This window comes from Gracilinanus agilis, chromosome 4, assembly GCF_016433145.1.
Source record: "Gracilinanus agilis isolate LMUSP501 chromosome 4, AgileGrace, whole genome shotgun sequence".
Classification (NCBI taxonomy): domain Eukaryota; kingdom Metazoa; phylum Chordata; class Mammalia; order Didelphimorphia; family Didelphidae; genus Gracilinanus; species Gracilinanus agilis.
In genome coordinates this window covers 475,878,956-475,902,578 of record NC_058133.1, presented here as the reverse complement: position 1 = coordinate 475,902,578, position 23,623 = coordinate 475,878,956, and the positions used below count along the sequence as shown (strand labels likewise).

Below are 23,623 nucleotides of genomic sequence, written 5' to 3'. Positions count from 1 at the left end.
CTGTTCTTAATCTCTTGTCCCAAGTTCAGATAGGAATAATTCTTACCTTATTGGAATGGCAGCATATTTCCTTCCCTTAATGGGAGCAGTGTATAATAGATCAGGCTTCCCTAAGTTTTCTTGGATTCTTTTCTCATAGATTTTAGATGTCTTCAGTGCCTCCTTTGGTAGAGTCTGATTCAGGCTGTAAAGAAATTATGTTCAGATGGGGGTCACTCAGTTTCTTTTAAATTGATCTTTCTCTGTATTGCCTTCTTTATTCTAACAGGTGATTTTGCATAGCTGAGGGCCGAGTTCTCTATTCCATTTTATCTTCCCTTTTGCCCATCTTCCTTTTTTTTTATTAAAAGAAATTTTTAGCTTAGTTCAATCAATTTTATTTTTAGGTCGGATGATGAGCAGAGTTCAGCGGATAAAGAGAGACTTGCCAGGTAGGAAAACAGTGTTCAGCATGGTGAAGCCAACAATGCTCCTTTTTTTCCTCCTCCTTCCCAATCTAAATTTCTCCTTTTATTTCCTTTCCTCTTTGTGCTTTTTCTTATCCGTGACAAATGAAGATGGCACCTTATGGAAGCTTGTGTGAAACTGAGCCCTTTATAGAGTTTTCCCCCCAGAAAAATATATGGGTTGGTAGAAATGCCAATTTTAAAATTTAGGAATTTAGAAAATTGCTGTTAGTAAGAGGATTTTATTCTTTCTTTGAGTCCTAGCACCAAGTAATTAGAGAACAGAAAGCTTTCACAGTCTCGGCAGCTGTGCCAGTTTGTGCTTTGGCAGGGATGAGCTTTCTTGTCAAAAAGCCAAGTGCCAAAAAATACCCTGTGTTTAAGATCATCTCCTGCCATGTTAAACCACAGCAGATCCTTCCCTACCATTCTAGAAAACCATCCATCCTGGTTTCCGGTCTTGTTTCATAACCCACATTCCTAAGCCACAGTAGGATTGCATTGCCCCAGTGATGAAGGCCTTGTTTGTGGCTTCTCAGATTCATCTTGGTGGCTTCTTTGTGGTCATTAGAAAGATCATTCTTGGGGATTGGGTGTCAGACATTTTTCAGAAGGTGACTGCTCCCAGTCTAACGGTGGAATTTTAGGTGTTCTGAATTAACATAGAGTCATGAAATAAGAGGCCTCTGTGGGGGAGGAAGTCCCTCTGTTTGTTGTTCAGGAAGACTTTAGGGTTGTTTTTGCTGGCTGAAAACCCTAGCTTAGTAAGAGAGTAGAAGAAAATGGGTCAAAGTTTCTTTGGTATGTGATAAATGAAGCCAGTCCTCTGGAATTTTTTTTTCAAATAAGCTTTACCATTCTTTTTCCACTCATTTTTTCCATGCCTTCTCCCCCTCTTGTTTATCACCTGTCCTTTTCCATCTTTGCCACAAGATTTTTGTTAGTATTCCATGCTATATTTCTTACTAACCAGCATACTCTTTAGAAAACCAGATTCTGCATGGCATAGTGTGAAGAGTCCTGAGCTCAGGAGACTTGAGTTGAGTCTTTGTTCTGCCATTAACTAGTTGGGTGACCTTGGATAGGTCTCTTAACCTATATGATCTGGGTCTTTGTTTCCTCATATGTAAAATGAGGTGGTTATACTAGATGATATATCTAAGGTCCCTCTTATCTTTACAATACTTTAAGTCCTATTTTAGTTTTGGAAAAGGAGGATTTGGTCTTCTGGCCTTAAAATGTCAGTCTATTCAAACCCAGGTCCCATTTTTTACCCTTTGAAGTCATAAAGTGGTCAGCCTCTCCCAGTTCTAGAATGACTTTCACTCATTTCTCTACCTCAGATTTGGAGTTCACAAGAAACCCTTTTGGGAATATCTTGTGGTGAAACATTTATTTAAAAGTTTAGTTTATTAACTAAAGAAGGTATGACTTTCTGTCTTGGATTTAACTTTTAAAATGTAACTTTTAAATGTAACCTTCCACTTTACCCTATCTCCTTATGTTTTTTTGAGGGAGACATGAATGGAGTGGAGTGGTATGGGGAAAACCTGTATTCACACTCGTATTTCTGTGCCTACTTTTCTGAAGTTAGATAAACAGGTCATTTTCCCATGACATCCTACCCTTGAATGGTTTAATAAATCAGCATAATGTTGACCACTTGAAAATAGAAATTCTTTAATAACTTCAGTGAATGAAGTCAGTGCTTTTTACTGTTTGAAGAAGAACTACCACCTCCTGCCAAAGTATATGAAATGAAGGACTCTGTCAGGTGAGCAGGGAGACCCTGGGATCTTCTGGTCCTCTCTTCTGCCTCATGTCAGTCTCTCTTTTGTGCATGATCTGCATGAGAGGGTTGGCCATCCCTCCTAACTTTTTAAAGACTTCAACACCACTAAAACAAAATGTCACATCTCTCAGCAGCCTAACTAAGGTATGTCCCTCCTTTATGCCACTAAATGCCTGGATATGACCTACTGGGTGGGGCATCTCCCTTTTCTCTTCATACAGGGAAAATCATAGTGAAATTGAACGTCGACGGCGGAATAAGATGACAGCTTACATCACAGAGCTATCAGACATGGTACCCACCTGCAGTGCCTTGGCTCGAAAACCAGACAAGTTGACCATTTTACGCATGGCTGTATCTCACATGAAATCCCTGAGAGGAACCGGCAACACTTCTACTGATGGCACTTATAAGCCATCCTTCCTCACTGACCAGGTCTCTGGGTCCCATTAACCTCAAAGGGGCCCTAGGAGTTGGGAGGATCCTTTCATAACTTTGCTGTTCTTTGGTAAATAACTGTCTTCCAGACACCAGAGTAGAGGTGAATTTTAGGAAGAGTTGAAAGAAACAGCAATTTAGGGAAAAAGTTAGATTGAAAAATGAATTTTTTGAGTTCCAGTAAAAATGGTAACTTCATCCCTTCACCATCTTTGTTGACCTTTAGGCTGCTTCTTCTACTGCTTCTGGTTATCAGGTGCATTACTGATGAGACTACAAACTAAGGAAGAGATTAGTTAAAGCTGATAGGAATTTTGGAATTTGGAATGGATGCTTTATTTACAAAGTATAGTGGAATAATTGGAGGAGGAGAGTAGTTAAGAAAGAGGAACAACTTTGAGAGATCTTTAATATCATCGTCAGATCTTTAATTCACCTCTGATGTGTATGTGGGATTAGGACTTCCTCTGAGTATAAGCATTTATGGAGGATGGAGAATAGTCCTTATATTGAATGGGCTACAGTTTGAATGAGGAAAGAAGGAAGACTGATACTCAGTTGCATGAATTTGCTATTGTATAGAGCTCTGAACTGTGTACTCTGAGGATTCCAAAGGAGGAGACATAATCTCTGCTCTTGTGGAGCCCACAGCCCAAGGATTAGAGGCATTAAAAAATGAAACAAAGAAGTACGAATTGTTCATTGCTAGAAAAATAAGTGCTAGAGATGAGCAGAATTGAGTGGAATCCTGAAAGCTGAGTGAGGATAAGTCACATTGGCCTTTCCAGAGTAGGAGAACTTTTAAACAGGAATTTTAATCAAAAGAAAAGGGACACAGATTTGTTTCCTGGTTCCACATGGAAGAACTTATATAAAGATACAGATAACAAAGTGGAAGCTCAGAGAAAGAACCTTAGAAAATAGTTCATTTTGTCTTTTTTTCCCAAACAAATGAAAGTAAGACCCAGAAAAATTAGATATTTATGAGAAAATACACAGAAAAAATTAATAGAACATTATCACAAAACATTTTACAAATGCAAATGTAATTGAGGTGGAAGATAGATGGATGCACTTCTTAGAAATTAAGCTTTGTGTTCGTAATGGGTTCAGACTTCTTGGGTCCTCTATTGATGGAAATACTTATTTCTCAGAACTTTTCATATTAATTCTTTTTATTCTATTTTGGGTAGGAGCTGAAACACTTAATACTAGAGGCAGCAGATGGTTTTCTGTTCATTGTGTCGTGTGAGACAGGCAGAGTTGTATATGTCTCTGACTCGGTGACCCCTGTCTTGAACCAACCACAGTCTGAATGGTTTGGCAGCACGCTTTATGACCAGGTGCACCCTGATGATGTGGATAAGCTCCGGGAGCAACTCTCCACCTCCGAAAATGCTTTGACTGGTGAGATTTGAGTAGTTGGTCAACGGGAAGTTTGTTTGTTTGTTTGTTTGATTTTTAAACCCTTACCTTCTCTATTAGAACTGATACTAAGAATCACTTCCAAGGCAAAAGAGCAGTAAGGAGCATTTGACTTGCCCATGGTCATAAGCTAGGAGTGTCTGACGTTAGATTTGAATCCAGGACCTCTTGTCTCCAGGCCTGGCTCTATCTACTCAGTTACCTAGCTGCCCCTTATTGGGGGTGGTGTGGGGGGGTGGGAGAGGGTTGAGGATTTTGAAGCAAGATTTGAATCCAGGCCCTTTGACTCCTGAGCTTGTGCTTTATTATGCTGCTATAAGGTAGGAGTGTTTTTTGTGTCTTTTAATTGTTTTCTTCTCCCTCTTTTGGCTTAAGGGGGCTTAGGAATTTCACTGTCTCTAGAAATCAGTATAATCAACTCTTTTTTGCTTATACGTGGGACATCTACTTATGTCTTATCCTTCAACAATTTTTCAACCAAGATTGATACTTGGGATGGGCAAGGATTCCCTTTCCACATCATTGTTTTTCAATATTTTATTAAGGAAGGTAACTCATTTTAATGTTAACTTGAGCTAAATGAGGCTTCAAGTCTAAAAAGAAAATTAGAATTCAAGACCCCATTGTTAAATAGAAGAAACTCCATTGATCTCCACTGGATAATTAGGAACTAATTGTTATTACTGACCTACACATTCACAGTTTGCAGGTAGATTGTATTATTAGCTTTTATTTAATAAGTGTTTTTATCTTTGTAGATTCTTTAATTCAGCAAGTGTAAGACACAGGACCTTACAGTTTCATAAGGAGATGGCAAACTAGTAATTACCATCTCAGCTTCTTTCTACCTTTAAGCTATTTACATATATATATATATATATATATTAAGCATATATATATATATATGCTTAATTTAAAATCCTTACCTTCCATCTTGGAGTGAATACTGTGTATTGGCTCCAAGGCAGAAGAGTGGTAAGGGCTAGGTAATGGGGGTTAAGTGACTTGCCCAGGGTCACACAGCTGGGAAGTGTCTGAGGCCAGATTTGAACCTAGGACCTCCCGTCTCTAGACTTGCCTCTTGATCCACTGAGGTACCCAGCTGCCCCCCTATTTTAATATTAATTGGTGTTCTCATTAGAGAGTAGAGAAAGGGAAAAAACCATGAACCCTTGACTTCTGTTGCTAAGTGATATTAATGAAAAATGTAGTGGAAAGAAAATCAAAGGTTTGCTAAAGTTTGGGGTGAATCAGTGCCAATAACTTTATGTTAATGTTAATTGTTAATTTCCATTTTGTTGACATCTTTGGAGTACAGGTTAACCTGTTCTTCCATTCCTCATGGTTTTTTTAAATTCGTTAATTAATATGGAATATTTTTCCATGGTTACATGATTTATGTTCTTTACCTCCCTTCTTCCTTCCCCTCTCCCAGAACTGATAAACAATTCCACTGGGTTATACATGTATCCTTACTCAAAACCCATTTCCATATTATTATTTGCAATAGAGTGATCATTTAAAATTAGCATCCCCAATCACATCCCCATCGAACGACATGATCGATCCTATGTTTTTCTTTTGTGCTTCTGCTCCCACCGTTCTTTCTCTGGATGTGGAGAGCATTTTTTCTCATAAGTCCCTCAGAATTGTCCTGTATCATTGCATTGCTGCCAGTAGAGAAGTCCATTACATTCGATTGTGTCAGTGTATCAGTATGTGTACAATGTTCTCCTGGTTCTGCTTCTTTTGCTCTACATCAATTCCTGGAGGTCTTTCCAGTTCACATGCATTCCTCATGGTTTTTGCATGAATGTTTGGAAGATTTTATTAATTGTCTCATGACCCAGAAAAGGATTTTCTTTCCTCAGTGCCAGTCACAGCATATTTTGACTTAGATACTTTCTAGGATGTTTTCTGAGGCCCATTGAAGTAAAATGACTTAACTATATTCATACTAGTTAGTTTGTTCAATGTCTGCTGTGTACCAAGTATAAGTGCCTGCATGTAGATACATACTGGGGGAAGGGAGGCAAAAATCAAACTATGTCAAAGAACCTCCATCCTGTTGGTAGAGATCCTATGTGCAGATGTACATGTGAAATAAATAGAAGGTGATTTCAGTAGAGTAAGGAGTTGATGTTTGAGCTGAGTATTGAAGGAAAATAGTGATTTGAGGAGGCTGTTGCCAACCCTACTAGTAAGGATTAGAGATTGATTTTAAATCCTAGTCTTCCTAACTCCCAGCCCAGCACCCCAAATACTGTGCCATGCTACTTTTCTCTGTTGCATAACCTAATTGATTGTATATTTAATGTTTCATTTTTCTATTTTTCTAACAGTGGAAAAGAACAGTGGCTCTGGTTAATTGCTTGCAGTCTGAAATATGTGGCTTTATAAAGATGCCCTTTTATTTTCTGTAGGAAGTTCATCTTTCTGATAAAATGGTACATAGTAGATGTTTAGTAGCTGCTTATTGATTGATTTTTATAAAGTTTTCATAAGTATTATGTGCCTAATGGATAGAAAAAAACCAGCCTAAGGTTAAAAATTTATCATGGTTGAGTATACTAGACATTCACTTTCCCACTCCTTGTTAACCTCACTCCCTGCAGCTGGGGCCCGTTGTAATAGTTAGAGGTGTCCATTTCCATTAGTCCTAAAAACAGTAGACAAACAGGAAACAGGTGAGAGATTTCTTAGATTGGTGGCAAATTCCAAACTGCTAAAAATTGGTCAGGGCTGCAAGTATCCTTTTTTTTTTTTAAACCCTTACCTTCTGTCTAGTTGTTGTTACTACTACTACCACCACCACCACCACCACCACCACCACTACTACCACTACCACTACCACTACTACTACTACTACTACTACTACTACTACTACTACTAATAATAATAATAATAATAATAATAATAATAATAATTTGTGGCCCTGTGAAGTCTCAAAGATTCCCTGCAAACATTTTAAATTCTGCATTTTTTTGTAGCAGAAGCTCCTGTTCTGCCTCTGACCCTAAGACTAGTGCCACCAGTTTTAAAATTTGACTCATAATAGATATAATAATAATACATATATATATATATATATATAATATGTAAGGGCTAGGCGAACAAGGTTAAGTGATTTATCCATCATGTGGTTAGGAAGGGTCTGAGGTCATAGTTGAACCCAGATTCCCTCTGACTCTAGGCATGACACTCTATCCATTGTGCCCCCTAGCTGTGCCTTGCAAGTGCCCTTCTGCCTTTGCATCCATGTATCTCTCAGTCCAACCCATCCACATTTTTATCTCTTACTTTTTTCAAGCAGTTCACTCTAAGCTTTTCTATTTTTTTTTCCCTAGGTCGTATTTTAGACCTGAAGACAGGGACAGTAAAGAAGGAGGGTCAGCAATCTTCCATGAGGATGTGTATGGGTTCAAGGAGGTCATTTATCTGCCGGATGAGGTAAGTGGAAAGTTGGTGGGTTTTTTTGTTTTGTTTTTGTTTTTTAGGAAGAACTTGAATAGGGTACTTAACTTCTTGATCACCTCTCAGAGGTCTTAAATGCCCCAAAAAGCACTGATTGATTGAAATTCACTTTCTTGAGGGGTAGGATATCGACAATAAAACATTAATATTTATAATAATAACGCTGACATTTATATAGCAATTTAAAGTGGAGAAGTACTTCATATGTATTACATTATTTGAGCCTTAAAAGAACTCTGTGAGGTAGGTACTATAGATGTTGTCCTTGTTTTGAAGATAGGAAATTGAAGTTCAAGTGACTTACTCATAATTTCACAATTAGTGCCAGACTCAGGCTTTGAACCCAGGTCATCCTGATTCCATTCTTTCCCAACATCTGTGCACTCAAAATTGTTTATTCTGTTTCAGTAAGTGTGGCTTTATATATGAGAAATATTGGGTGCATATATATACATATATATGTGTGTGTATATGTATTTGTGTATGTATATGTATGTATATATACGCATATATACATATAATTTTTTAATGCTATGCTAGATATTTTCAGATAACATTGAGGCAAGAATAGTTAGCTCACTCCTAACCTTAAGGTGGCTCCATAGGGAGAATGTTGTTCTTGGAGTTAGAGTCCTGAGTTCAAATTTTTTAGCTTCCGGTAGGGGCTGTATGAACCTGAGCAAATCCCTTGACTTCTCTGCTTCAGGTTCCTCATCTGCTCAGTGAGGATAATAGTAGGACCTACCTTCTAGGGTTGTGAGGATAAAAAGAAATAATATTTGTAAAGTACTTTGTAAATCCTAGAATGCTTTATAAATGTTAGCTTAAGGGGAGGAGGTAGTAGAAATGAGCCAATAATGCGCAAAACTGTTGAGATAATGTGGAATAAAGGATGATGAGATTTGAGTGGAGTTAATCAATAAAACCTTCCTGGAGGAGGTGAGTGTTAAGCAGAGTTTTAAAGGAGGATGAGAGTCAACTTGGTGAGGAGGACAGTATGTAGATTCTGGTTGCTATTTTTGATAAGGGATGTGTAGTATGTTTTTGAATATCAGTGATGATTTTTACCTTCTCTTTTTGTTAAAAATTTACCCTCATTCCTTAGAGAAAGTAGTATAATTCCCAGACTGCTTTATCTTCTGTTCTTATGTTCCTTTTGCTCACTGACTATTCTTGGCCAGTTAGCTGCATGGGTACAACAGGAAACTCTTAGGTTGGTCAGCCTAAACCTTTTTTTCTCCCTTGTTGCACAGGTGTGGTAATAGCTCTGTGGATCCAGGTTCCATGAACAGATTGAGCTTTGTTAGGAACAGGTGCAGGTGAGTTTGAAGGCCATCCTGTCTAAAGAGAGTGCTTTATAAACCCCTAGGGTAACCTTTTTCCTTCAGAGGTCTTCACATTCTTTTCCTGTCTTCCTGTCAGCTCCCCAGAGAAAAAGGCACAATAGTTTCTCTGGGTTACCCATTTCCAGGGTGTGCCTACCAAGAATGTAGTCTCCTATTTTTGTTTAAAATGAATTCTTCTTGCTGCAATAAGACAGTATAATATGCCTCTTGCTTCGGGATGGAAAAGGACTACTGATTATCTTGTCCACAGATTGCTCAAAAACTTAAGATAAAGCTGCCATGAAAAAAAAAAAACCAAACAAATTGACTTTTAAACAAATATGAAAGTAGCTTTCTTTTCTGATTTTGTAAAAAAATGATGAATTTTTATTGATTTTTCTTTTGATTTTACATCATTAGAATTTCTTCCAATATTCTTCTTCCTTTCTGCTCTCTGAAGGCCATCACATATAACAAATTTTATTAATTTACAACTCCACCAGCAGTGTATTAGTATCCCAATTTTGCTACATCCCTTCAACATTTATCACTTTCCTTGCTGCCATATTGGCCAATCTACTAGGTGTAAGGTGGTACCTCAGAGTTGTTTTTATTTGCATTTCTCTAATCAGGAGGGATTTGGCACACTTTTTCATGTGATTGTTGATAGTTTTGATTTCTTCATCTGAGAACTGCCTATACGTATCCCTTGACTATTTGTTGATTGGGGAATGGCTTGATTTTGTAAAAAATTTGACTTAGTTCCTTATATATTTGAGAAATTAAACCTTTGTCAGAGAATCTTGTTATATTTTTTCCCAGTTTGTTGCTTTCTTTCTAATTTTGGTTAAGTTTGTTTTGTTTGTACAATTTGTTTAGTTGTTCCCTAGCCTATGAGCATCCATTTTATTTCCAGTTTTTTTCCTTTCACAAAAGATGCTGTTGTAAATCTTTTTGTCTAAATGAGGGTTTTCTTCTTATCAATATTCTCCTTGACATATAAGCCTGTTTAGTGTGGGGTCTACACTTGCTATTCTGATTCACAGCTCCACCAACAATGCATAGCATGTATATCTTTAAAGCTGAATTTTCTCCTGATACATACGATTTTCTTTAGGAATGGTCTTGGCTCTGTGAAGGAAGGAGAGCCTCACTTTGTGGTAGTCCATTGCACAGGCTACATCAAGGCCTGGCCCCCAGCAGGTAAGACAGTTCTCTAAGAAAGTTCTTCAGAGAGGGTGAGAAAGTTGAGAAGCATTTATTGTGTGCACTTAGTGTGTGAGGCATACTGTGTTGTATGCTATAAAAGACCATAGAAAGAACAAAGGAATAACTCAATTGTGACCCAGAGTTCCTATGCCAATTGAATTGAGGTGAGAAGGTATATATACTTAAACATGAATAAACACTAATGAATGAGCAAATACAATATATCCACAAATATAAATTGACAGGAATGTCTATAGAGCACATAAAGGAATAATGAGATCTGAGTATAGCCAATATAGGAAATGGTTTCCAAAGCAGGAAGTTAGAGGAAGGACTTGGAAATATAAATAAATATAAAAATAATGGGAAAGATATATAGGCAGAACACTCTGTATCAAATTTGAAGACTAGATTGAACAAGGCAAAGAGGAATTGGTGAGGTACAGACTAGATCAGTGAGTCAGGTTTCACATATTCAAGAGTCAACACCTCTCAACTAGTCTGGCAAAGGATTCTGGATTGCTATGACTTTCTTTCCTTTTCCAAATATTCTTACCCAACTCCCCCTCCCCCCTAACATACACATCAAGTGTCAATATTCCTTTTGTCTATTGGAAGAAGAAAATAAAATGAAATACTGAAAAAATTAAAAAAAATTAGTTTCCAAGCAGTAATGCTTAAATTGAACTTGAAAGTGAATTTTAATCTGTTACAAGTATACAAATTATAAGGCAAATTGTTTATAGCTTACTTTTCCTGCTTTGGTTTGGTCCCCAGGTTAGGGAAATACCATTGCTACTATTCTGGGCAACAAAAAGCAAATATCAGAGGATTTGAGGAAGAAATGAGATTACTCCATTTCTTCTTTCATAGTGGACTATTGCCCAAACACTCCCCACCTCCAATAGAAATAACTATTTGATTGGACGTTGTTTGGTTCTTGCTGCATCATTTATTTTCAAGGTTATTGCTTGGGTAGCACATTTCTTTATTGTTAATATTGCTATTCACTCTTCAACTATCTTATTCTCCAGGTGTCTCACTCCCAGATGATGACCCAGAGGCCAGCCAGGGAAGCAAGTTCTGCCTTGTGGCCATAGGCAGATTACAGGCATGTGTGAAGTATTTTACTCTCCCTCTCCTTCCCCTCTGGCCTTGTACATGCATCTTTTTTCTTTTCCTATTATCTCTTATTACTTGATTCCACAGAAATAAAAATGTAAAACTGTGGTCATTTAGTTTAGGCTTGGGAGTTTGTAGTAGCTTCTTGGATTTAACAGAAAATGGAAAGCATGAATTTAGGTGTTACTACTCTCCTTAGGTGCCTCCCTATTAATTTTAACCCTCTGTTTGCTTTCTCTTTTCTAGTTTCCTGGCCCATATGTTAGAGAAGATCTGTAGATCCTTTGTTTCTTTATATCTACAAGATAAACTAGAGGAAAGAATGAGAAATTAGCACTTCTAATTCCCTGTACCTGTACTGCTGGACAAACTTCTTGGTTAATTTAGGCCTTTATTTTCTAAATGTATTGAGTAACCTTAGGAGTACCAAGGCTTTTGGTATATATGGGTGTTTTCCCCTTTCCTTACTATTTGTTAAAAAAGAATTTATCCTGTTAAGCTTTACATTTTCCTCTGAGTATATTTGTATCATTCTTCCTCTTTATATGGAGGTATCACAGATATGTAAATTAATTACCTATGGGCAGTAGTGCCTAGATATGAGGCATTGTGGAAAGTTATTATAAAAGAGATCATGTGGGAGATAGGGACACGTGTTTTGGTTCTCTCAAAGGGGTTAGGTGGGGAGTTTTTTTCCCTTAAATTTTTTTTTTTTTTTTTGGTTTTTAGGTAACCAGTTCTCCCAATTGCACAGACATGAACAATGTCTGCCAGCCAACGGAATTCATCTCCCGCCACAACACTGAGGGTATTTTTACTTTTGTGGACCATCGCTGCATAGCTACTGTGGGCTACCAGCCACAGGTGAGGTGCTTAATCCAGGACATGACTCATATTTATTTTTTTTTTATTTTTTTTTTTTATTTTAAACCCTTAACTTCTGTGTATTGACTTATAGGTGGAAGAGTGGTAAGGGTAGGCAATGGGGGTCAAGTGACTTGCCCAGAGTCACACAGCTGGGAAGTGTCTGAGGCCGGATTTGAACCTAGGACCTCCCGTCTCTACATGACTCATATTTTGACTTTTTTTCTCTCTCAGGGTGGCTTAGTGGAATGAGAGCTAGGCTTAGAAACAGGAGGTCCTGGGTTCAAATGTGGCCTCAGACACTTCCTAGCTGACCCTAGACAAGTCACTTAAACCCCATTGCCTAGCCTTTAGCACTCTTCTTTTGTCTTGGAACCAATACACAATATTGATTCTAAGATGGAAGGTAAGGGTTTAAAATTTTTTTTTCTTAAATATTATTAACTGTAGACGTACAGATAATAAAAAGATCTAAATCCTGATTCAGAGATATGGCAGCTGGATTTTTTTTCTTTGCCAAAAGCTAGTTCTTAGATTAGTTTCATATGTGACAGCTAAAAACCAGCAAAGGCAGCATACCTATAAGTATCTATATATTGTTATTGTGATTAACATTATTAATAATTACAACTTTGTATTAGCATATGATCTTCACTTTTCAAAATACTAAACATCTATATTCCCATATCATAACTGATCATAAATTCATAGATTAATTCAAATTAATAGGATTATTCTTGGACTGCAAGACCTGACAAAAAGGGAAATTAGATAACATTTTGCAGTATTTATAAGAATCTTGCATTCATTAGGATAGTTAAATTGTATCGGTCTGCTTGTGAAAACAGCCTTAGTGCAAAATATAAAACAGTAGAGCTTGTGGAAAACATTCTAATTTGTACTTTGTAGAGAGACTTTAACAGAAAGGTAGAACTTCTCTTTGTTTCTTTATCGTCCTTCTAGCTTAGAAAAAGGCCTGATTTTCTAGGAGCTCAAAATAGTAGGTGTACTTACCTTGGGGTCTGTGAACTTGTGGTTTGTTTTTTAAAAATATAACTATTTTAATATGATTGATTTCCTTTACAATTTTTTTCTGTATTTCATTTTATGCATTTAGAGCCATTATTCTGCAGAGTCCTTGGGCTCCTTCAGATGGCAAAGGGGCTCATGACAAAAAATGTCCAGAACCTCTCTTCTAGCATTATTGGAAACATAGGAATCCATCCTTAAATCTAATGGAGTTAAACTTTCTCTTTTTCTCCCTTTGTTTCCATTCTAGCAGAAGTACTCATAAGCCAGGAAATTACCTAGGGAGAAGGGGGAGGAGGAAAACGGTCTGAATAATACACACATTGGATCATCCAGCTCCAGATCGATGTTTACATAGATTAACCTGAAGAGAAATTAATAAAAAGACCTTCTTTTCCTTTTTGTGGGATTCTTAGAGGAAAGGGACCTTACCCAATAATTAAGGATGGAATTGGAAATAAAAAATCAGGTTCCTGAATCCCAGGTTAAGTGGAAGAGGAAATGGTAGCAAGAGGGCTCTAAGGCTTTAAGTAGAGACAACTTTACTCTCTTTTCTTCAATTAGGAGCTATTGGGAAAGGATATTGTGGAATTCTGCCATCATGAAGACCAGCAGCTCCTAAGAGATAGTTTCCAACAGGTAATTCTTTTATTCTTACTTTGATTCAGATTGGAATAGATATTCTTGCTATGGCATTAATTCATTCATTCACTCATTGAACAGTTATTTACTGAGCCACCTACTTTGTGCAAGGCACTATAATTTCACTTGTTCAAGTGTATGTGATTCAGCTATTTGTGTTTATAGAGATTAGGGTAAAATTCAGTAGGGCCCCCACATACATTCTAAGATCTGTTGAACACTTAGGAACACCTCCAAATTCCCATGTATATGTGTTCTCTCTCTTCACTTTTGCCCCTTGACACAGGCTGTGCTTCCTGCCCCCCACCACCCCCAAAAAGTGAAAGTGAAAGCAGAAGAGACTGCAACTAGAGGTTACTACTGTAGCTGCCTCATAACTGAAACCATAAGGGGGCCCTACTGTAATTTTAAAAAAGAGATCATCCCCATTTTATCCCTGCTTGACTTTGGAACTAGGAAAGGCATACAAATTTACCTACCTATATCTAATCTCAAAGATGACCCAACTTATTTTCATAGGCTAATTCATCCATTGCTAATCAGTTACTCTTGTTTATTGACTGAATTCCTAAAGATCTCTAATGAAGGAGAATGAGCTAGTCAGAGAATAACTATCTTCAAGTGTTTGAAAGGCCATGTTTTGAAAAAGATTAGATTTGTTTTGCTTTTCTCCAGAGGGGCAGAGCTTGGAGTAATAAGCAGAAGTTGCCAAAAGGCAAATTTGTCCCAGAGACAACAAGGAATATGCTAAAAATTAGAGCTATCTAGAAATAATGAATTTTTCTTCAATGGAGGCTTTCAAGCCAAAGTTGGTTGCCCATTTATCAAATTCATTTTAGAAGAGAGACTTGGTACAGTGGGGTCACACTAGGTAGCCTCCAGAGCCCCTTCTGGCTCTGAGTTTTTACCATATGGAATGGATAAGAAATAAAAGAGGTTCTATGGCTCCAGAGAAAGTGCTTCCAATTGCTTTTTTAAGCAGAAAAGAAGAACAACGTTATCATTGCTTTCGATGAATTTTCCTTGCAGAACTTCAATGGACTCCTGATGATTTTTGTCTCTCTTTTGTCTTTGCTCTAACAACAGAAATACATTGGTATCAGGAGGACAGAATCAATTGACTTAATGTAAACCATGCCCAGGTTCCTAAGGCTCTCAGGTTTGGGATGCCAGGCCTTTTGAAATGAAGGGCTAGATATCTTCAGTAGTTTCTTTTGGAGAGCTGATAATGCTTTTCAAGGCTTAATGGGGCTTACCATGACCCTTTCCCTGCTGTTCTTTGAAAGTATTTGCTTCCTCTTTTGGCTCTAGTCATAATAGTCTTAAGAGCTTGGGGCCTTGCAGAAAAACATAGTCTTTTTATTTCTGTATTTTTCAGCTACTTAGTGGTTCTGTCTGGAACAATCAGAACATTTTCAAGTTGTGACAGTTTCAGTCTGGCTATCTTCCCTTAAAGAGAATGGCTGCATTTTGTCACTTTGTCCCCATTATGTTAAGATGGGAAGTGAAGAGCTGGGAGCAAGAGAGTGCCAGGGTATCATTAATAAATGCACAGTCTTTTTGCACAGGCCCTCAAGAGTTCTTGTAGGTTAGCCATGATAATCCCAAGATAGAATGAATATTCAATATTTGGTATTTAAGGCCTCAGGCTAGACTCATTAATTAGTTAAAACTGAAGGCCCACTACTTGCAGAGCCTTGCCTCCTGGTAAGTTTCTAGTATAATGGGAGTACAGTATGTCTGCACATACCTCCAGTCTTAAGAACACTGGTGCAGCAACATCTTAGATTTGTTCCCTTCCCTCCATTTATCAGCCCTTAGCCTTATTCGGAACCTTCTCACCTCTTGCCTGGACTGTTAAAGCAACTTTATGGTTGGATTCCTGACTTCTCAGTTCTCCCTTCTCTAGCCATTCTCCAACAGCTACTAGTCTAGTCTTGAAGCCCGTCACTCCCCTGCTCAGGAGCCTTTAGTGGTCTCCTGGATCAAATAGAAATTTGCTAAGCTCTTTGTCATTTGGTTCCAGCCTGCCTTCCTAGTCTTCTTTTACATGATTCCCCCTTAACTCTTCTGTTCTAGTCAAACAGCCCTACTTGTTATTCCCTGAATTCAGCGTTCCACTCCTTTGCTTTTATATGGGCTGACCCTTATTCCTGCTATCTCCTCCATCCTCACTTGGAGGCTTTCTGTAGGAGGTGGCAAGAGTCTAGGGGAAATCCTTAGTTTATTTCAATACTTGCCCAGGTGCCATCTCTTACAGACCATTTCCTGTTCTCCCTATTTTTTGTTGCCCTCTCATTTCTCATTTTATATCTATATCTATATCTATATCTATATAAAAACATGTATATACATATCTGTTTATATATTCTATCGCCCTGATGTAATGTGAATTCCTGGAGTGCAGGGATATTTTTTTATATGTATCACCAGCATGGTGCCTTGCACATTGGAGGCACTTAATAAATGCTTATTGAGCTGAATTATAATCTACCCCGTGCAAATTAATTTAGAGGGTCTAGGGATGGCTAGATGGCTTAATGGATAGAGTGCTGGGCCTGGAGATGGGAGATCCAAGGTTCAATCTGGGCTTAGACACTTCCTAGCTGGGTAACTCTGGCCAAGAAACTCAACCCCCATTGCCTAGCTCTTACCACTCTTCTGCCTTGGAACCAATACACATTATAAATTCTAAGAAGATAAGAGTTTTTTGTTTTATTTTGTTTTTTTCAGTTCTTTGTTTATCTTAAAGAAAAGAGGACAGGGACAGCTAAGTGGCTTGATGGACAGAGATAGAGATGTATTCAATTGTGGCCCCAGACATTTCCTAGCTGTGTGACCCTGAAAAAGGCACTTAACCCCAATTGCTTATCCCTTACTAAGCCATTCTGCCTTGGAACTGATGCTTAGTATCAATTTTAAGACAGAAGGTAAGGGTTTAAAAGAATTAAAGAGAGCATCTGGTATCTCTAAGGACAGAGGTGGGGCTGGGGTTGGGGATATGAGTCAGTATTTGTTCAGCCCATTTCCTTTGGTTGGGGTCCCACTGACATGGTAAAAACTCTTCCAGGTGGTGAAATTAAAAGGCCAGGTTCTGTCTGTCATGTTCCGGTTCCGGTCCAAGAACCATGAGTGGCTCTGGATGAGAACCAGCTCCTTTACCTTCCAGAACCCCTACTCAGATGAGATTGAGTACATCATCTGTACCAACACCAGCGTGAAGTAGGTACCACTGAAGGCACTTCTGGTGCACTTGGCTTCTCCAGCCTAACCAGGGCTAAGCCCCACCCTTTCTTCTCCCTCCCTCCCTCCTCCACAATACTCAAGAACACTGAGCTTGAGTCTTCACCTTCTTATTCTTTGCAGGATTTGGGGCCACTGGTGGAGGGAGAGACATGGCAAGTCTGGATTGATTTCATTTAGAGGGAGCTTTAACAGAACATGACATGTTTCACTGTCTCTCTCTGATACCTTTGTTTTGGCCAAGGAGTCAGAATGTGGAAATGAGCACAGTTTTTTCTTTCTGCTGTTACCTGTAATTATGATGCTAATTACAGGCACTGAAGGAGAGGACACTTAGCCCAATTTATTTTTCAGTTGTTTCTAGGAATGATTCTCTTTTTAATCACTCTGAATCACTCTCCTTCCCCTATCACCTCCCCTAGATCCTGTTTTCCCCTACTAGAACCCTTCCCCAAGACCACACCAGTCCTGTGTTACAAATCTTTGATTCCTTCCTACCATCTTGTCTTTTCCTTAGAGTCTTTTTTCCTCTAACTTGCCTGCTTTTCTTTTTTTCATCTAATCTACCTCTTTGGCCTAGATCAGGTCACTAACCCTCATCTTTATGACTAGATTGAGTAATAAACTAGCATTGTGAATACTAATCAGAGATCAGGATCAACTAATGCAGGGACTTTTAAAGATAGTTAAATAATTTGTAATCAACTCAGTATAACAAAAAACAGACCAAGCCTGAGATGCTTCCCTTTTACCTTTACTTAACTTGACTGTCTTGGGATTACTGTGGTCAAGGTTACTATAGTTTTTCTCTTGTGTTCTATGGATAACATTACAAGGTATTAGTGACTGGTTCCTTCTTGTTCATTCAGTGAAAACCAGAAGGATCCAAGTGCCTGGGACTTTGGCTTTTCTCATCTTTCCTTCCTCTTTAAATTTATAATCCTTTTTTTTTTTTTTTTAAGAGAAGCAACTTGGCATATTTTACTGTCTTTTTCTAGTGCCTTTATTTTTTGGTCAGGGAGTTAGAATATCTAAGAAATATGGATATAGTTTTCCCTACTGATAATATCAACATCATGCTATTTACAAATATGACACTTTTGGTAGGGGAATGAGGGTAAGTGTTGGAATAAAATTTTTAGGAATTCATTCATTATTGCAAAGGGAGAAGCTTGCCCATATACTTATGAGCTATGGAAGGGGCTAGGCACTTAGATTGCTTCTAGGCACATAATATATGTATGTTAACTTGGCTTGACAAGGTTGGTGATGACAATAGCCGAGAAAGCCTCAGTGTCTGTTTTTGGGTGAATTTAGTTCAGGTCACCAAATAATTAACAGCTGAAATTTATAAAGCATTTTCAGGTTGGCAGAGTGCTTCCATGTGTTATTTCATTTGATTTTTTTCAATCAACTGGTGAAGTAGGTACTTTAGACATTCTTTAATTTATAGATGAAGAAATTAAATTCAGAGGAGTTAAATGACTTGTTAATGGTCTCATTGATTAAATTCAGACCAAGGTTTCTTCAGACTCCAAGTTCAGTACTGTCTTCTACCTCTGCTATGACGTACTTCTGTTTTGATAGTGTGATTCCTATAGGTTTGCTTCCATTCTTCATACTTTCATGGTTTATAACCAGAGTACTAAAGATATTGTTAGTTATTGGTCTAAGTGGGAGAAAAGCTATTCTGTAACTTTTTAACAGTGAAAGGGAAGGATGTTCAACATCCTAGGTATCATACCAGTTGCTATGGAATAGCAAATGAAGCCCTTTTGCTCTTCTTGTATTAGCCCCACTTTCACTAGTAGACACACGGAGACAGAATTTATAGCATTTGTCTCAAGGTCTAGCTGTTTCTTCTTAGTATATGGTACAGATGATTTTACCTGACTCTGTACTGCCTCTTCCCTCCATTCCTCATGCTTATGTGTAATAATAACATCTGTATATTCATTATGGTTTATGGCTTAAATGGTTTTCAGACCTCTGATGTTTTCTATTTTTCAAAGTAATAGACTCCTTTTAAAATCAACATTGGGTACCAATTTTAGATTTGAGAATAATCTATTATTAGAGAGTCAATTTTTTCATTGTTTTGAAACACTAGATCACTTTTAAGACTGGATATGTCTTTTTTTGGTGGCCACACTGAAGGGTAGACCTACCATATTTTGGCGTACGTGCCAATTAACAAAATAAATGCATCTATGGGAGGACAATGGAGAAGAGCATTGGAAAGATTTAACCCTATAGAATAAAAGTGATTTTTGACCATTGTGATATTCTGTAGTGTTTTATTGTTCCTTAATTTTCAGTTTAGTGAGAAGAATCTCTCAAGGACAATCTTTCACTGTCCAGATACATAGTATATTTCATGTAACAAATTCTACTTCTAGGCCAGAATAAAAAAGCATTCTCATATATACTAGAGGATTTGAGCATAGTCATACATTTGTCAATGTCTTCTAGTCATACAGAGCTTACAGGTTTGTCCTTTGCTGATAGTTAAAGTTGAATAGGACTTGAACAATAGTCTCTTATTCTTAATCTGTGATTGAACAAGTACAAAAAGTCCAACAGTGCAGGGTCAGAGGTTTCTGAGACCTATCTCACAGGAGATTTTCTTAACATCACATCTAATCTACCCTTGAGCTCTGGACAAAGACGAATGAATATATGACTGCAAAAAAGAAATCCAGTGATCTGTGTCCTTCTGCATTGTAGTACTCAGAAATAGTAGGAATGGGAAAGATAGGAAATGGAGTCCAGGGGTTGATAGGATTATCTTAGGTATTTAGTTTACATGCTATAGAACAGTCATTGGTTCCTTGCTTCAAAGAAGCTTACATGATGGGGAAAAGAAGTGACACACAAAATCAACAGAAAATTTTCTAACAAAGCATTGAAAGGAAAAAGGGTTAGGCAAGTATTTATTAGAGTTTTCTAGGGTGTAAAGCTATGTATTTGTATTCTTACTTGCCCTTGTGATTTCTGTGTGATCTCTTCTGTAGTCGAAATCCATACCAAATAATTAGTATATAAAGATTCATGAACAAACATATCAGATTTCTCTCTCTTTTTCTGTCCTTTTACCCACTCCCTCCCTGTCACAAAATTTTTTTCAGGAACTCCAACCAAGAACAACGTCCTGCATTGTCCAACTCAATCCAGAGGTCACAGCTGGGTCCTGCAGCTAATCTGCCCCTGGAGATGGGTTCTGGGCAGCTGGCACCTAGGTAAGAAATAGTAGGGTGCAGGGAGGGGATAATTTAGTGAATAGACTTGTGAGCATCTCAAGGTGTTAGTTTTTTCTGCCAGATGGGCGAAGTTGGTCCAGTTCTAGGTCTGTGTTCCTACTATCCTCTTTAGGCCATGTTGTCATTCACTCTTTTTTGCTCTGTAGGCAACAACAGCAAACAGAGCTTGATGTAGTGACAGGAAGAGAGGGATTGGCCAGCTATAATCATTCACAGGTAAGTCAAGCAGTGTCCAGTCAGTCCTGAAAACATCAGATACTGTTTCTCTTGTCTTTCTGGTCCAGCAACAGAAGATTTTGCTGTCTAGTTAGTGAGGGCCAGGAATTCTGGTGGGAATTGCAAGGATCACTTTTGGAAGAACTGAGTTTCTAGATTTAGAACTGGCTTTTGTTTCCTCAGATTCCTGTTTTCATAATGTGTAAGTAGTTTCATTAGATCTCATCCTTCCACAGATATCCCTGGTTACAAATGATCTATTTGTGGCTGCTTTCCTCGTTCCTACTATAGGACTTCCTTAAATGTCTCTTTGGCTTGAAATGGGGTCCTCCTCTCCTCCCTCTCTTAGAATTCTTAGCTTCTTTCATTACTCAACTCAGGTAACCACTTGCTATGGGAAGTCTTTTCTAACACTCTCATCTGTTGAGTACTTTTTCTCGCCTTACATTAGATTATATTTAACGTCTCTTTAAATCATGTAATCCCTTTGTAGAACATAAGCTCCTTGAGGGCAGCAGCCATTTTTCTTTTATCTGTTTCTTGTACATTTGAATTGGATTGAATTGGTCATAGTTCTCTCAGAGACTTGATAAAGAAAGGGAAAACTGTACATAATTTATAAGACTGAACCTCCTTCAATGAATATTATATTATTTGAGCCAAGTCTTTCTCCTATGCAGTGTATTCACTTATCCAACAAGTATTTTTTGAGTACCAATGTGCAAAGCATTGTTTTTCCAAATTTTTTTTGTTATGAACCTGACAAACATCAGCAAACAAGAATGCTTTACTGTATAAAGAACAAAAAAAGAGATTTGTATATGAAATCTTTTTTATACATATTTCCTTTTTTAGAAGCATCTATTAAATATAACAGTAGTATTTAACTTTTTTTCCAATTACATGTAGAAATAATTTTTGACAGTGATTATCTGACATTTTGCAATTCAGATTCTTTCTCTCTTCCCCTTCTCCCTGGCCCCCCCCTCCAAGAAATAAATATTAGTAGAGTAGTATTAATGTTTTTACAAGGCATTATACTAAGGATTGATGGAGATAGAAAGAATTCATTTCTTGAGCTGTTTTCAGTAGGGGAGCAGTAGTAGGGGGAGATGTGATATTCACATAACCGCATTGCCTAGTTGAGTGTGAAAAATGTGCAATATGGATACAGAACACCTCTGAGAGTTCAAAGAAGAAACAAAAAGTTCCATTTGGCTGAGGAGATTAGGGAAGGAGAAGGTAGCTTTTGAACTGGGCCTTGAAGAAGGTAAAATAGGATTTTAATACAGTTTGGAAGGAAGGTTAGTACTTAGACATAGGGGAGGGTGTGTACAAAGGCAGAAAGGGATTAAAGGGCCAGAATGTTTAGGGACAGTGAGTAATCCAGTTTGACCAGAAAGATTCTAGAGCTAGATTACATGTAGAGGGCTTTAAAGAGTTGGCCAAGGAGTCTGGAGGTTATTTGACAAATGACCAGGAACCACTGCAGATTTTTCAGAAAGACTAATGTAATTTGAACTATACATTATGGAGATTAAGCTGGCAGCAACACATAGCATGGATTAGAGCAGGGAAAGACTGGATTTGGGGACAATGCTTAATGTAATAGAGGGTTTATAAGATAAGGATAATGAGGACCTGAATTTGGAAGTTATGCAGTGGTTTAAGTTTTGGTGGAAGTATGGGACAGTCTGGCCATGGTGGATCAGGCCTCTAAAATTTTTTTATCTGGGACCTGGTTATTTAGCAATCTGTATTGAGAATATCCTACCCTGAGCAGTTTAGTAGGATACAGAGAAAAGGCAGTTTCTGGATAGTATTTCTAGCTCCAGATTGGACAAATATATATTACAAATATTACATATTTTATATGTATACATATATTACAAATATTAAATATATTACATATAAGGAAAATAGAGCAAAAAAAGAGCTCATATAGTTGTAAGAAATGTAAAACCATTCTAGGAAACATTGGCATGATTATGATGAGAGAGTTAAGAAAGATTTTGTGGATTTGGTAGATATAAATAGAGTTTGTAAAGTGTAAGGGTAAATGGACATCACTTTGCAAAGAGAAAAGAGAACATTTAGAGGGGGAGCCCATAGGATCAGTAGACAGACTATTCAGAGAACAAGTCTTGGGCAATATCCAGGGAGCATGCCTAAGGAATTAGAGGGATTCAAGGGGAGAGCCATTAGAGGGACCTTGAAACTCATACTGAAAAATTGAGATTTTTTTCTGACCATTATTACTTTTCAAATGAGTGACTAAAATGATGAATGAGGGGGAAATTAGGAAAATAGAGACATTTTGGAATTGATTATTCTGTCTGTATTCTTGACAGTGTCTGGGGCCATCCCTCATATCACATTCATTATTTAAGAAATTCTGAAGATTGAAGATGTTTAGGTGCCCATCTTAAAGAACATTGTACTAGTTAGATGAAAGGACCCTGCAGTAAGTCTCTCTCAAGTATAATTCACATCTCTCCATCCTTCTTTTCCCTAGGTCTCAGTCCAGCCTGGGACAGCCACAGGCCCAGATCATAGCAAGTCCCTGGAGAAGTCAGATGGCCTTTTTGGTCAGGACAGAGACCCAAGGTTTGCTGAGATCTACCCCAACATTAGTGCAGGTGTGTACCCTTCTACCCTTTTCTAGTCTCTGCTACAATAAAAAGGGCCAGTTAACTGATGTTTGATAGAGGGGAGATAAAAAAAGTCTATGTGGTGAGTCTCTCTTCTGGCACTCCCCTGAGGCTGAATATACACTGGGAGACTTTTAAGGGGGTGTCACCCCAAAACTGGGTGACCTGGATGGTCATGCTGCCCCACAGGAGTCGGGGGCTAGGCTTCCCTATAAGAGGAGGTATGTGGTATCCCAATCCGATCCTGAATAAGGACGAGGTTCACTCAAACCTCCCCTGAGGTCAGTTGGTTTCACAGCAGGTGGTCTAGCTTCAAGATGGAGGCAGCCAGACCAAGCTATGGTTCCCCTCTTGTCTCTCAGGCACTCTGGAATGCTATCTGACTGTTGAATGGCTTTTTATTTTTTGCAAATCAGGGATTAGGGAAGGAGGTAAAAGACAGAGGGATTTTGGGGTGCCCTCTTTGCTATTTCTATGGGGTCCATCA

General features: G+C 38.0%; 1 protein-coding gene across 1 annotated transcript in view; it reads left to right on the top strand.

Annotated features, from left to right (window-relative positions):
- Positions 1-23,150, top strand: part of ARNT (aryl hydrocarbon receptor nuclear translocator) — a 50,255-nt gene extending 27,105 nt beyond the window's left edge. Inside the window, exons 5-17 of the mRNA XM_044675550.1 lie at positions 387-431; positions 2,460-2,673; positions 3,870-4,083; positions 7,449-7,551; positions 8,829-8,894; positions 10,018-10,103; positions 11,144-11,220; positions 11,961-12,095; positions 13,689-13,763; positions 16,837-16,988; positions 20,138-20,248; positions 20,416-20,485; positions 23,001-23,150. Of these exons, the coding sequence (XP_044531485.1) occupies positions 387-431; positions 2,460-2,673; positions 3,870-4,083; positions 7,449-7,551; positions 8,829-8,894; positions 10,018-10,103; positions 11,144-11,220; positions 11,961-12,095; positions 13,689-13,763; positions 16,837-16,988; positions 20,138-20,248; positions 20,416-20,485; positions 23,001-23,150 (1,498 nt within the window). The remainder of the gene's footprint in view (positions 1-386; positions 432-2,459; positions 2,674-3,869; positions 4,084-7,448; positions 7,552-8,828; positions 8,895-10,017; positions 10,104-11,143; positions 11,221-11,960; positions 12,096-13,688; positions 13,764-16,836; positions 16,989-20,137; positions 20,249-20,415; positions 20,486-23,000) is intronic.
- Positions 23,151-23,623: the final 473 nt, after the last annotated feature.